Genomic DNA, 15,440 nt, shown 5'->3' on the forward strand with positions numbered 1-15,440 from the left:
ACACACCAAACTCCTCACAGACGGTCATCAGGAGTGGGAAGCTGTATGACTGTGACACTATACTGCTGCACCACCATGCCGCCCTTAAATAAAAATATTATGTAGTAAATATTTTAACACATCCCTGGTTTTTGTCCCTACAATTTATAATTATAACCTTATAATTCCTTATAATTTTATCATTTGTATATAAAAACAAATTATCTAACCAAAATATCAAACAGCAAATATGGTCTGGGCATTTCAGTCGTGCAAAGACAGAAACATTTCATCATGTTATAAAACACAAAGTGTGACTTTTTATAATATACATGGATTTGTCTTTAATGTGCCCTCCACAAAGATTTGTCGGAAAACGTGTGGGAAATAAAAAAAATACAAACTAATGAACACAACCTCAATTGAGGAGCGAAATGGGAAACAGCGCCAGCCAATGTGAAGTTTTTGCAGTACATTTACGGTTTACCTCAGAGAGAGTGCAGTTGGAGACTTACAGATTTTAACTCAGAAATCGCTTAAAACCGGATTTTATGGACTATAATTTTATGTAAACTAAAACTCCAGCCGTATGATGTTGCTTAGTAAGTACAATTTTACATTTATTCGATGTTATCTTGTTGAATTTTGTCTTTTACGAATTTTCCGTTCCACCTTAAATGGCGAAGGAGTTACTGCATCATTTAAGGTGGAACGGAAAATTCTTCCAGCACAGTGTAATTTTTTTGCATTTTATAGCACTAGCTTCACCTAAAACAACCAAACTATTTATTAACACGGCTACGGGTTCATTTTAAGGTAGAACCACTCAAGATGGAATTACAAATTAATTTGTTACTCTTCGTATTTGTGTATTTTTCAGGTGTTTGTTAGCCGTCTTAAATCTCCCCCTAAACCTCGAAATCCAGCTATGCTGTCATTGTTTTAAAAATGAGACCCTTTAAACCCTTGTCTAAATTAAATACGACTTAAACAAGTTACATTTTCTGTAGGCTTTGACTTGGTTTAACTCAAGCCAGAGATCTTAGGTATGAGAAGTATTTAGAAATGAGGTTTTTCAGTCCTGAATTAATGATAAAGATCTCTTACATTCCAGGAAGTCCAGAAGATTTCAGCTGTTTTAGCCTTGGCTTTTACAGGGAAACGAGGTGTGTAAAATGCTGAAAGAAAAGAGAAGTCATGGTTTAAATGGGATTTTACTCTGAAATGTTTTTAAGGCACAGTTTGAGTGAGGGATGTGTGATGAGATCAAGAAAGTATATAGGCATTGTTATATATTGTATATTGGTGTTAATATTATTCACTGATGTATTTATTATACTCTGAGACGGGATGGCGGTGGGTGGCAATTAGTTATTATCATGTGATTCTGTGATTCCAATTTTAAAATATACTAATATAATTGTAGCAAAAATTGTGATATTAATGTTAGATAATATTAGAGATATATGTAGTAATAACAATATTATTGTTGGCATAGTAATAACAGTAATACAGATCATATTTATATTTCTGCTGATCTGTCCATATAGCCCTCTATCCCTTTACCTGCCCACTTCTTAATTGAAATCATTATATGATTGACTTGAGATGAACTTACTCTCTCTCTCTACCCCTCGTAGGTACAGTGAATGAGGGTTTAAGTGCCCATTTGCTGTGGTAACCGCTGGGATGTTTGGTCAGAGCGGGGTCAGTGTGAGTGGTGGTGTAGGGAGTGGTTCTGTGCTGTGGGATAGTGGCAGGGGCCCAGGCGGTACGGTTGATGACACGACCCTCTGCGCCGATCGTCCTGATTACATTCTGCAGCTGGTCAGTGACGTCCGGAACTTTGCCAACATCCTGTTGAGCCTCAAACAGGCCTTCCACCGACAGGGTGAGTCTCAATTAGTCTCCGTGCCAGTGAGCACACACACACAAACAAACACACACACAGAGAGAGAAATAGAGTGGTGGGTTTATGTGTTGGAAGTTATGTGACTTTCTCAGAGCCTCCTCAGCTGTAAATGTTGAGGGAGGAGATGTTACTGTCCCTTTACTCTCTCCCAGTCTGCATCCTGGCCATCAGAGGAATTCTGTAGCTCATTGCAGTCATAGAGAAATCTGGCCTATACCTGGAGTTCCTGGGAATGATGTAGCATGTCAGGGGGATGTAGATTCATTGAAGATTTTATCCCTCTGTAGGAAACAGAACCACACTTGTCCGCTCACCTGTTCACTTTCCATGACACCAGTCTTTCTGAACCTCGGCTCATTAACCTTTACCTCCCAGAAAATCAGACCAGCGTTCACTTCCATACACAGCTGAAAGCTTTGGGAGCGTAAATCACATGTCCACATCTCCTCCTCCTAGAGGATGGCTCCGCCTTCTATGTCTAATCTCCGTCTCACCTCCTTCTCTGTCTCTGCGTGTCTGTGGACCCCCATCCCTTTTGAACTGAGGGTCGTTCCTCAGGTGTGTGTTCCTTTCTTCACTGGAGGAACAGTCTGTACTCTCCTGGGAGGTTTTGTACTAGGTTTTGGAACATTACTGTGAGGATCTAATAGTGTTCAGCCTTCACATAATTAGCCTTCAGCTTGTCTCACAGGTATGGATCTTCACAGGTAGGGATGTACACACTATCCTGAGTGGGGTCTGGTTACAGAAGGGTGTTCACAAACATTTGGACACTCTCAGATGTTTTTGTTTATATTTATTACCCCCACCGTGGGTGGACTTTGGGTGGTTTTAATGCTGGAGAATCCAGTATATTTACTTTCCCAGCTATTATTAGCCTCCATCAGAGACACTGTGGATTTTTGGTCTGTTTGATGGGAATGGTGGCATTCTTCTCCATAAATGGTAAAAGGAGCAGAATCCTGTGGTATTCCTGTGGACCAATTGAAATGCTTTAAAATTACTTCTAATAAAATGTACTTACATTTACTTCCATTGATATTCAACAAAGTATTTTTCTTCTGTAAAGTTACTATTTTGGGAGATACAAAGATATGTATTGCTGCTTTCTTCCAAACTCAATTCTTCTTGAGAATTGTCCTTGTGTTTTTACAAAGAGGCGTCATACAAAACGGGCAAATAAGAAACATCCATGTTATCTCTACAATGCTGAGAACAGGAACACAATGCCAGTGGGAACAGAATATTCAGAGAACAGAAGCTGAGGATCTTGGGCCAGTATGTCCAGTGGTGTAAAACGTTGCTTAGCTCTGCCATCATTCATTTGTTTGACACTGACAAAATCCGAGAACAATCTGTCACTTATCGCTCTGGCGCAGTGTCACTTGTTGATAAATTACAGCTATTAATCATGCACTCCCCAAGGAAATGACTGATCACTCACCTTGTGGGTCGCCACATTGTGGGAACACACAGTTAGAAGGGATGTAGGATGGAGAGAAGTGTAAATACAGTTGTGTTGGAGATGGCTCCCAGCACACTTTTCACTACATTATACACTAAATAGTGCACTCTTACAGGGAACTGAACTCAGGAGGGTAGTGGGCAATATCAGACACGACCTCAAAATGGTTCTTCTGTTGTAACAAGATTGACATTTTAACAACAGAACCATTGTTGCCATATAGATCCCTTCTCTGAATGGTGATGCATTGTTTAATGTGGGCATTAATCTCTGTTCATAGCAGCTGATATCAAAATGACCAATGAAACCTGAAAAATCACTTTCTTTAAAAAGTATCTCCATTGGCTGCTAGACCTTTATGGCCCCCTCGCCATTCTGCCAGTACAGTTTGAGTGTCCATTAAGAACTGATAGCAGGTTTACTCACTTGACATATTAGACTAGCGTGGCTAAGGATTAAATATGCTGATTTTGATCAAGTGTTGTAATGATAGACTCTGCTTTTGCTAAAACATCAATTCGTAGTGGCAGTGTTTTAGGAAAATACGCTGCAGGTTGTGGTTACACGGAGTTGGACGAGGCTCATTGGAATCCACTAAAAGAAATCTGCGTTTGTCAGTATTTGATGTCTACAATTGTCACACATTTTGCCCTGTTTCTTGTTCCAAGCTCTTTCTGTTTCCTGAGCACATGGCTCTATTTTTGTTTTGTCCCTTGGCTCCGCCCTCTCGTCAGTGTCTTCACCTGTGTCTCTGAATCTTCACTGGTTTCATGATTTGATTAGTTTACGATTATCATGTTTTCGATTCAATATCATGATGCATCACCATGCGGCACATACGTTTTCTATATTACTTCACATGGTTTTGTTTTCATCAATTAATACAAATAGCATGATATAAGCTCCTTTTTTATTTAACAAAGCTTGAGTATGAACACAGCATACAACAAACTTTGATGAAATGCCACAAATTTGTCAACAAATCAGAACAATTCCTGAGTATGGCAAAATCTAGAACAATCTGGAATGCAGTAGACACCAGGTAGCATTGAATTAGTGAATTTTATATGATGTTTACTTAGTATTAAACTAATTACTTAATTGTGTTTACTAAGTATTAAACAAATATTGTTACATATTAAACAAATATTGTAAATATTGTTGTATAATACAACAAAAGAGCTTTTAAAGTAATAAGTGATTATCATGTGATTTGGGTTCAAAGCTCAACCTGAATTAAATTTTCTATGATGATAATAGTGAAGATTTCATATTTTCATATCAATTTCCTTTTCTGGATGAATAACTTTAGTGCATTAATACGGGTATACAAAGATTAATTTGGGTTAGTAGATATTACATCATACACATTGCTTACACATACATTTAGCACAAAAAGTTAGGGCATTTGTGTTTGGTAGATACTACACTTATTTGGTAGATTATACATTATTTCTTTGTTGTAGCAATGCTTCTTGGCAACAAATCTTATGCCGTTGGAAAGCCTGTTAATTTCCCTTTTAAATGGTGCCACAGTTGTAAGGAACATGCATTTGTGGGATGTATAGTAGCAGTAGAGCTGAGTTTGTGGGTTGCGCCCGTGAAAAATGTGCAAAATTCTCTCTGCCTTCTTGAGCAACTTGTACCAAAGAAAAAACAGCATCTGTGATGTTGTTTTGACTTTAATTTAGACAACACTTAACAAAAAGAAGTCTAATGTAAACACTGAGAAAAAAACATTTCAGTGACCAAAGCACAGTCACACACCAAATATGAACAGTGCTCAAAAAATGAGAGAAGAAAGAGCTCTCAGCAACTTTAGAAAAAATGTCCCAGTTTTTCTGAAACAACAGAAAACAAAGCAAAGGAATATGAAAATATGAACTAAATTGTCCATTTTTTTCTGGAAAACATTTTAAATAAAGTATTATGTTGACATGCATTCGTTTCATTGGTTTATTTTTTGTCATGGTATCGAAATTGGTATTGAGTGGAATTGGTACCGACTTATAAAATTCTGTTCTGTTTTTTTTTTTAAATCAAACCAGATAATGGAGAATGCTGCTGCTACTGTGGAAGGAATTTGTGAAAAAAACAAAACAAAAACTGTGCACCCAAGCGTTTTCCTTAACTGCTAAAAATCTTCAATGAAAGTAACTCACATTTCACCTTTATGTAACAGTGTGAGCATCTTAGTCATATCTTCAGACTCTATAAATTGTCTTCATAATGTTCATAACATTCATTCATTCATTATCTGTAACCGCTTATCAAGTTCAGGGTCGCGGTGGGTCCAGAGCCAACCTGGAATCATTGGGCGCAAGGTGGGAATACACCCTGGAGTGGGCGCCAGTCCTTCACAGGGCAACACACACACATTCACACCTACGGACACTTTTGAGTATCAACATGTGTTTTTGGACTGTGGGAGGAAACTGGGGCACCCGGAGGAAACTCACGCAGACAACACACCAAACTCCTCACAGACAGTCATCCGGAGCGGGAATCGAACCCACATCCTCCAGGTCCCAGGAGCTGTGTGACTGCGACACTACCTGCTGCGCCGCCATGCCGCCCATGTTCATAACAGATTATTACAATTAATTTGTTTGATTTGATTCTAAATTACTCAAAAATACCTGACATGAGAGCGTAACCAAGGAAATGGTATAGTGTAGATGAGGTAGTTTTAATATACAAATAGTTTATTTATATTAAACTGTAGAATTATAGAAAATGTTAATTCATTGATCTCCAAACTTTTGGACACAGTGTAGAGGGTGAAAGCAGTAGGTATTCACTGAGTTCTGTAGGTGGGTGTGCATATGTGTGTGTATGTTTGTGTGTGTGTGTGTGTATGGGTTGGGAGGACATCAGAGAGACAGTTTGTGAGTGCAGTGTAACAGTGTGAGTGTTGGAGTGAGACAACTCTGAGTTTACAGTAAACTCTACCTTCAGTGTTCACTTGCCTTGCTCTTAAAGGGACAGCGCTTTTAATGGGACAGCGGTCTTAAGGCTCATTTATACTCCCTCTTGGTATGGAAATGTACAGGGGTTGGACAATGAATGAAACACCTGGTTTTAGACCACAATAATTTATTAGTATGGTGTAGGGCCTCCTTTTGCGGCCAATACAGCGTCAATTCATCTTGGGAATAACATATACAAGTCCTGCACAGTGGTCAGAGGGATTTTAAGCCATTCTTCTTGCAGGATAGTGGCCAGGTCACTACGTGATGCTGGTGGAGGAAAACGTTTCCTGACTCACTCCTCCAAAACACCCCAAAGTGCCTCAATAATATTTAGATCTGGTGACTGTGCAGGCCATGGGAGATGTTCAACTTCACTTTCATGTTCATCAAACCAATCTTTCACCAGTCTTGCTGTGTGTATTGATGCATTGTCGTCCTGATACATGGCACCACCTTCAGGATACAATGTTTGAACCATTGGATGCACATAGCCTCACTGGTGCAATGTGCAATTAATGAAGATTGGCCACCAGGCTGCTCCAATTTAGCCATGAAACCTCCGACACTACAATGACAGGTGTTTCAGTTTCATTGTCTAACCCCTGTATTTGTGCACTTCAAGCGATATAACTGTCACTGCCAACAAGCTTCCTTGCATCAGCTCCATTGACATGTTTGTTGAGCAACACATCCAGTAGAGGGCAGTTCAGAGTAAAAATCAAACATGGCGATGGCGGAGGAACTTAGTAATTGTGTTTAATTAAAAAACAATGAAAAGGCAGCATTCTAGATGGCGGTGGTCTCTGGGGCTATTAAATACTGCGTTATATTTGGACGGAGAATTTTATTCACTCGTCTTACCAATGAGGGAAATTGATGACGAATATCATTTCCAGTACTTTCAGATTGCCACCAGGACATTCAAAAACTTGCTTTGCCAAGTAGACTCACACGTCAGGCATGAGAACCTGCACAGTGCACCTCTGAGTGAGACAGGGCGATTAGCATCCCCATTCGCATCTTGCACTGCCCTCACGGTTTCCAGTGGTATTCCTCTGTCCCATCCACATCCGTAAGTTTTTAGAAAACTTGCAAATTATGTACAAAATGAACACAGAGTACCGACAGAAGGCTCTGTCTTCATCTGTATCTGTGTTTAACGTTGAGCATAAATGAGCCTTTAAAAGGACAGCATTCTGATCCTCACTGCTCAGGGCTCTGGGTCTTGGGAGGGACATTTTAATTGAAGCTTCTTTATCCCGTGTCCCAAAGGACCTTTGCAGGGACCCTCGCTCCACACTCTCAGAATTGCACTATTTACAGTCTACAGCAGTTACTGAATTCACTCATTCATCTTCTGTAAAATTAATTTGGATCTGGTCTGGAGCCCATGCTTAAATCAGGAAGGAACACACCCTGAGCAAAGCTCAGGTCCACAGCTACTTCTCTCTGTCTGTCTATCTCGCTATTTGCCTGTCTGTCACTCTTTCTGTCTCTTTGTCTCTCTACCTTTGTTTTGCTATCTATCTATCTATCTATCTATCTATCTATCTATCTATCTATCTATCTATCTATCTATCTATCAGAGGTGATTGCTGTAAGATGGCAAGGGAAGCTCAGCTTCCCCTAAAATGTCAAAAAATAAGTGATCAAATATATACTGTTGTGTGTACATGTCATTGAATAAATATGCACTACAACACGAATCAGCTTCTTATTACTGGTAAAGACGCAGCTTTCCTCTCAATCATTCCCGCAGCCTCACAGTGATTTAAACAGTGTGGACGCTGAGCCTCCACAGAGTTCAATAGCGAAGCAGCGAAGTGCAGCGAAACGAGACGAGTCATTAGATAAATGCTGGGCTTTGTCCTGTCCATCGGACGCTCAGCGTCTCTGGGGGTCTATGGGGCAGTGGGCTGGCCTCGCCCGGACGCTCAGCTTCTGCATGATGATTGGATGATCTGTCTGAGGCTGAATCCCTTTTTGATTGACAGCGAAATGAGCGAATCAGCGATCCTTTGGTGTAGAGCTCCGTGGGAGCATTACATTTTCATTCTGTTCTGAGTTGAACCGGAGACGTTCTTAATCCACTTAGTGGCATTTCTTTGTTAAAAACGACTAGCGACAAATCGAGCTTCTATTTTTTGTAGCTGCTTGTTATTGGAGACTGACTTCTATCACTCTTTCTGACTTCTATCGCAGTTTCTGTCCAGCGGGTGATGCTGAGCCCCTCCACCGTCAAAAAGCACTCACAGACGGACACACTTCACATGGGCCAAGGCCGTTTAAGCAGCCTAGCTCTGCTGGCCATTGAGAGGACACTAGTCAAGTCCCTGGAAAAGACGCCTTGTTGGTACGACAGGGTCACAGATCATTGTCTTGAAAAGGAACGGAGGGTAGAATTTACGTATAAATAAACTAACACATTTTATGATGTAGGCCGAAATTGAGCTTCCCCTCCTTGAAAGACCAGCATCTGCCACTGCTATCTATCTATCTATCTATCTATCTATCTATCTTTTTCTATTTTCTTCTATCTGTCTGTCTGTCTCTCTGTCTCTGAGATTAAAGTGTTTTTTCTGAGCTGAAACCAAAGCAAAAATGTACTCAGAGCTGCTGCAGGTTCAGACTTGTCCCTCCATAGTGTTCTGTAGAAACAACACAGCGGAAATAACAGAGGAATCTCTCTCTCTCTCTCTCTCTCTCTCTCTCTCTCTAATTCTGGCTCTCTCTGTCACTCTACCTCTGTCTCTGTTTGTCACTCTCTGTATCTCTATGTCAGTCTCTCTCGCTCTGTCTCTGTATCTCTATCTCTTTTTCTTGTCTTTCTCTGTGTGTCTGTTTTTCTTTTTTTTTTTGTCTTGTTTGTGTCTCTGGAAGTCTGTGGACCCCCACTCCTCCAGCATTTCTCCTGAACTGAAAGGGTTAATTACACTGAAAGAATGAAACTTTGAATTTACTACACGTCAAAGAAATTAAAAAATCATATGGATCTAAAATTTTAGAATGAGTGTGAGGATTTGATGGCTACTATTGAGATAAATATGTGTTTAGCTCACGGGTTGGTGTTTATGCTTAGTTCATAAATATTTTAGCTCCGCCCATTCAGCCTAAATAGAGTGTCAGGCTGAACTCCTTTCTGAATAAGGTACACCGAGAGTGTGTGCTGCTCCTATTAGTGATGTGTCGGTCGCGAACGAACCGGTTCAAAGAGCCGGCTCTTGTAAGTGAACGATGAGAGCTGGTTCCCGTCTAAGACCGAGCCATTTTTTTCTAAGGCTTGTCATTCAACCAATCAGAGAACAACAAGCGAGCTCCAACCCTCCAACCCTCCAAGCTGAGACACTTGGTTTTCCTGAATGCCAATCTGCCTTCCAAAAAATAGTTGAAGAAAGTGTTAAATCAGTTAAATGTTTGTTGACAGTTGTGGTTGTTTTAATCACTGCTGTTGAATGCTGCTGTTTTGCACTTTGCAGAGTATTTGTTTATTTTATTACCCAGAAATGGATGATTATTTAATTTAATAAGCTATTTTGTAATACCTACTTTTTGGGTTCCATTGGCTGTATTTCAGAGTTTACAAGTGATTTTTTATTAAGGTGTTTAAATAAAAATCCAGTTATTTATACAATTGAATGTGTGAGTGCAATCAGTGAGTTGTTACAAGACAGCCATAAAAACAATTGGCCATTTCAACACTATTTATTATTTTTAATATTGAACAATAATATTTTGTCCATATAGTCATGTAAAATTTAGGTAATATTATTCTGTACCAGTGGAAAAAGTGGTAAAACCCTACACGGAAGTTCTCACGGAATACTAACTATTATCACCAGTAGATTGACCAGAGGAGGATGGGTCACCCCTTGTGAGCCTTGGTTCCTCCCAAGGTTTCTTCCTCAGCTGGGGGAGTTTTTCCTTGCCACTGTCGCCCCTGGCTTGCTCACTTGAGGGTTTTACATTTGTTTTTACATTTCATGTCAAATCTTTGTCTTACTGGAGCCGAAAGAGCCGAGCCAAAAGAGCCGGCTCCCCAAAAAGAGCTGAAATTCCCACCACTAGCTCCTATAGTCAGTGTTGTGTCCCACTCTCATATAATTCGTGTCCTCGTACTGTTGGGGGGGGGTTCAAAGTTGGAATGTCCCTTTATACACTATACAACCTGCCGTATTATTGGGTCACCTGCCCTATCACACTCAGAGATTCTGACCCTCACACCCAGCTCAGACGGTATTTAACAACCTCCACTTCTTCATACACCCCATGATTATCCTGGGGTTGCAGACTGGGTGGAGAGGAGGGAGGAGCTTGTGAAGGTAGTTTACAGTGTGTGTGTGTGTGTGTGTGTGTGTGTGTGTGTATGTGTGTGTGTGTGTGTGTTGGTGTGTATGTATATGTGTGTTTGTGTGTGTGTGTGTTACAGACTGGGTGGAGACACTGGTGGAGGACAGGCTGGCGGAGCTGCTGCGAGTGCTGAAGGCTGTGATCAGTAAACACCAGCCTCTGAACTCGGTGGAGATCCTCAGCACCGCAGGAACCCTCGTCACCAAGGTCAAAGGTCAGCTTCACTCACAAACACAATCCCATCCTCCAGAACCTGTAAACACAGCGCTGGACAGTGTCTCAGTGAGGGTCAGGACAGAAGACGGTGTTGGACAGTGTTGTGTGAATGGAACCATTCCTCTAAAAGCCCATAACATAAAATGAGAACAGTAAACAGTGGGGGACAAACGGCTGAAGTCTGACCATAGTTTGGAGATTATGGTATGTGTAGATGCCTGGTTCTATTCACCAATATTGGAGAGAAATCTAAGTCTCTACTGTCCTCCACTCTCCCACAGGACACTGTCCAGCACTGTGTTCCTTGTCCACCAGAACACTCTCCACTGCTCACACAGGGAATTATGTGGCGGAATCTATTTAGATCCACTTCCTCTGGAATATGTAGGTTAATTCTGGTTTATTTATAACGAGTTGGTGGGGAATGTGTGTCACGGTTGAGACCATTACCTCTTTTAGATTTAGAAATGAAACTAATACATCTTTTGGACACAGACGCAGAGCAGTTCAGGCTTAGTTTGGTTTTGTTTTTACTTTAATTTAATCACTCAAAATAAACAAGAAATAAACCAGAAACAACAGTGCACAGACAGTGTGACAATAAAATCCCAGACAGGAAACTGACCCTGTCCAGTAGAAGCTTGGTCAGCGATGGTGAGTTAAGTTGCAGGTCAGATCTGCTCCTGAGCTGCTCTTCCTGAGGCTCAGGGTCCATGTCACCTCTGAGGAACTTCCCTCAGCTCCACCCAGTATTGGAGGTGTCACACTCTGCACTCCATCAGCTCTGTGCAACGGAGCGTTTCCCTGGAGTGTTTAACCAGTTCCACAGGTTCAGCTTTGTCAGAGAACACCCTGCTACCCTGAGAGCTTCTGTGCTTCAGGGCAGCAGCCTCTCAGCACTGTATTCCACACACTTCAGTATTCTCTACGTTTCTGTATTCCACACACTTCAGTGTTCTTCACGCTTCAGTTTTCCACACACCTCAGTTTTCCTTACAATTCAGTATTTCACACACTTCAGTATTCCAACCAATCCAATCCAACTTTACTTATAAAGCACTTTAACACTTTCACAAAAGACCAAAGTGCTGTACAAAAGTAAAATACAAAACAATATAGCAATACATTACAGAGTAAAAACAAAAATAGTGTTCTCCCCGTGTCCGCGTGGGTTTCCTCCGGGTGCTCCGGTTTCCTCCCACAGTCCAAAAACACACGTTGGTAGGTGGTTTGGTGACTCAAAAGTGTCTGTAGGTGTGTGTGTGTGTGTGTGTGTGTGTGAGTGAATGTATGAGAGTGTATGTGTTGCCCTGTGAAGGAACGGCGCCCCCTCCAGGGTGTATTCCTGCTTTGCGCCCAATGATTCCAGGTAGGCTTTGGACCCACCGTGACCCTGATCTGGATAAGCGGTTACAGATAATGAATGAATGAATGAAACAAAAACAAATGCAATCAACAGACTAGGTGACGAAAAGCTAAGAAGTGATTTAAAAACAGACATTGTGGGTGCCTGTCTAATGTACAGGGGCAATAACCTAACTGTTCCATAACTTAGGTGCCGCTACAGCAAAAGCAGAGTCCCCTCTAATCTTAATGTTGGTTTTGGGCACCTTTAGGAGCAGGAGCTGCTCCAGACCATTTAGGTATTTAAAAGTAAGTAATAATATTTTAAAATGGACTCTAAAGTATTTGGGCAGCCAGTGAAGTGAAGCTAAGATGGGGGATATATGCTCATGCGTCCGTGTGCCTGTTAAGAGCTGTCCTGCAGCAATTTGTACAGACTGTAACTGGGCAAGAGAGGACCCACTGACCCCCATGTAGAGGGAGTTATAGTATTCCCTCCGAGTGATAACAAAGGCATGGATTACAATCTCAAATTGTTGTCTTGAGACAACTGGCTTTACTTTGGCCAGTTGCCTCAGATGAAAGAAGCTTGATTTGACTACTGCTTGTATTTGGCTATCCAGCTTGAATTCTGGGTCCATTTTAACTGCCAGATTTGTGATAACGAGCTTGGTGTACTGAACCAAAGAACCCAGATCTACTGGTAGGGTCCTAATGGTGCCACCAAAGACCATCGCTTCTGTCTTATTTTCATTTAGCTTAAAAAAGTTACCTGCCACCGCTGATGTCCCGCAGATCTTCACTCTGTTGTTTCTCTGGGGCTTGACTTGTCACGGCTGAAGTTAGGCTGATCAGTGGGGAGATTCCCTCCCGGAAAAGTCAACCACTTTTCGACGTCCTTCGGACGGTGTGACGTCAGCCGGGGATTCCCTTCACAGAGAGCTGCTGGCTTGGCTGGATTTTATCCTTCCCGATAGAAGGGCTTCAAGATGAAAGTCTGCTGTTTTTCCTCCGATCTCCAGAACCAATATCGAATTATTTAGCTTGTACTTAATTTACGATTTTCCTCTGTCTTAGCGGTGTCTTTTATTCTGGCCACGAATAAGTTTCACCTGCTTTGATCAGTCGTAAAATTAAAACTTGGATTGGGCTACAAACACGAACACAAATAAACAAAGAAAAGATTACTGACAATTAGTCAACGTTACTCTGTAGTTTCTGTATCGCACTGCTAACTGGCACAAGGTGTCCCTTGGGAGTTGCGTGAGGTCCTTTTCTTAGAGTTCTTTGAGAGTCACAACAGAGAATAAGAGAGGGTAACATTAATACATATTGCATAAAACATGTTTATAAACAGCGGCTCCCCGACGCGTCCGTTATGTATTTAGAGGGCGGCAGGGCAAAACGTGATTTTGCAAATGTCCACTTGGGGGCACTGTTGGTCCATGCTGTTTGTCTGGTTTGAACCAGGGTTGCGAGAGTTCACTACAAGGTCAGTTCTGGGGGCCATCTGTTGATTTGCAGAAGATAATCATTGCGCTATCTAGGCGCCAATCTAGGTGCCCATGGCTATAACTGGGGTTCTTTAATCCTGGTCTCCAAAACTTTGTTTGATCTCCTCGGCTTAAAAGCGTCATAAACTGGGTTCTCCTTTTCTTTACATTCCTGAAGAAGACGGGGAGTAGTCATCTGGGTTGAAGGTGGTGATTCATTCATCCTGGGGTCACTGGAGTGTGTTCTGCTTAGTCCTTGGGTTGAAGACATATGTGTGTGCGTGAGTTTGTGTGTGTGTGTGGGGGGGGGGGGGGGGGGGGGGGGTGCAGAGTCTTTCAACACACACACATTTTGTGGAATGTGGGGTTCTGTTCCAAAAATCCTTATCAGAGTGGAGAGTCTTAAACTTTTCATTTCTTGATCTGGTCCATACTCTACTACAAGTGGCACATATATTTGACTATTATCTGCATAGCAGTGAAAAGCAGTGCCAAGTATGGAGCCAAAAGGGAGTAGGTACAGGGAAAATAGCAATGGTCCCAAAATTTAGCCCTGTGGTACCCCACACAGAAACGGAGCAGAGGATGACTCAGAGTCAGCTATTCTGATCTGAAATGTTCTATCAGTCAAGTATGACCTGAACCATTTCAGGGCTATGCTCCCAATACCCACCCACTGTTCCAAGCGGGAAGACAGGATTTCATGGTCCACTGTATCAAAAGCAGCAGTCAAATCAAGAAGTAAGAACACAACACAATTCCCAGAGTCAATAGATAAAAAGATATCCTTAAAAACTTTTACGAGTGCTGATTCAGTGCCATGCAAAGTTTTAAATCCTGATTGAAAAACCTCAAGAATCCTTTGCTCGTCCAGAAAAAACATTAGTTGACTGTAAACAATCTTTAAATACCTGTAAATAACTCACAAACTAATAAAGTTACGTTAAAACCTTTGTTTTTCTTGTGAAATTCCCAATAAGTTTGATGTGTCACATTGACCCTCTTCCCATTGAAAAAACAAAAGTTGGATCCAAAATGGCCGATGTCAAAATGGCCGCTATGGTCACCACCCATCTTGAAAAGTTTTCCCCCCTCTCATATACTAATGTGCCACAAACAGGAAGTTAATATCACCAACCATTTCACGTATCTTTGAAAAATAGCCGCTTATGTCCGCCTTCTTATTTTTTGCTACCATCCTCACTCCTACCAACGTGTTACCCACAGTCTTGCACAGTAAGTCTCGCATATGACTGGAAAATTTCCCTTCCAGTTTTGGCGCTGCTAACAACCCAACATAGCTACAGAGTCTCGTGTGACAGCAGGGAAAGGCACAGTACATCACATTTGAAATACAGGGAGGTAGGACTTGAGAAGGGAAAGATGATTTAACCATTTCCGCAACTCTAGGTTAATGAGACGTTGACAGACATTTTTTTTGAGGGGATCAAATTATTGGTGGGGACATTTCAATAATCGCTGTATATTGGTGGTGACATGTCACTTCCGTCCATGATAATTCTACGCCCTTGCTCCAAATGCTTCAGGTTTCCACTCTTCAGTATTTCACACACTTCAGTATTTCACATGTAGTGGGATGACAGTGGAGCTGAGAGAGGGGACAGAGCTCGGGGTGTAGGTCACACCTGGTGAACTTTAATATGATCTAGAGTTTCAGAGAAACATCCATGAAACTGTCTCCATTTATTTTC

At 41.5% G+C, this 15,440-nt stretch overlaps 1 protein-coding gene across 3 annotated transcripts in view; it reads left to right on the plus strand.

Moving 5' to 3' along the window:
* The first annotated feature begins 460 nt into the window (after positions 1–460).
* Positions 461–15,440, plus strand: part of LOC136677768 (rho GTPase-activating protein 29-like) — a 50,384-nt gene continuing 35,404 nt past the window's right edge. For 2 of the 3 annotated variants that reach the window (XM_066655388.1, XM_066655386.1), the window contains exons 1-4: positions 461–581; positions 1,094–1,145; positions 1,620–1,870; positions 10,755–10,889. In XM_066655388.1, the coding sequence (XP_066511485.1) occupies positions 1,669–1,870; positions 10,755–10,889 (337 nt within the window). In that variant the 5' untranslated portion in view covers positions 461–581; positions 1,094–1,145; positions 1,620–1,668. The remainder of the gene's footprint in view (positions 582–1,093; positions 1,146–1,619; positions 1,871–10,754; positions 10,890–15,440) is intronic. The other variant, XM_066655387.1, reaches the window with a different exon arrangement.

This window comes from Hoplias malabaricus, chromosome Y (genome assembly GCF_029633855.1).
Source record: "Hoplias malabaricus isolate fHopMal1 chromosome Y, fHopMal1.hap1, whole genome shotgun sequence".
NCBI lineage: Eukaryota > Metazoa > Chordata > Actinopteri > Characiformes > Erythrinidae > Hoplias > Hoplias malabaricus.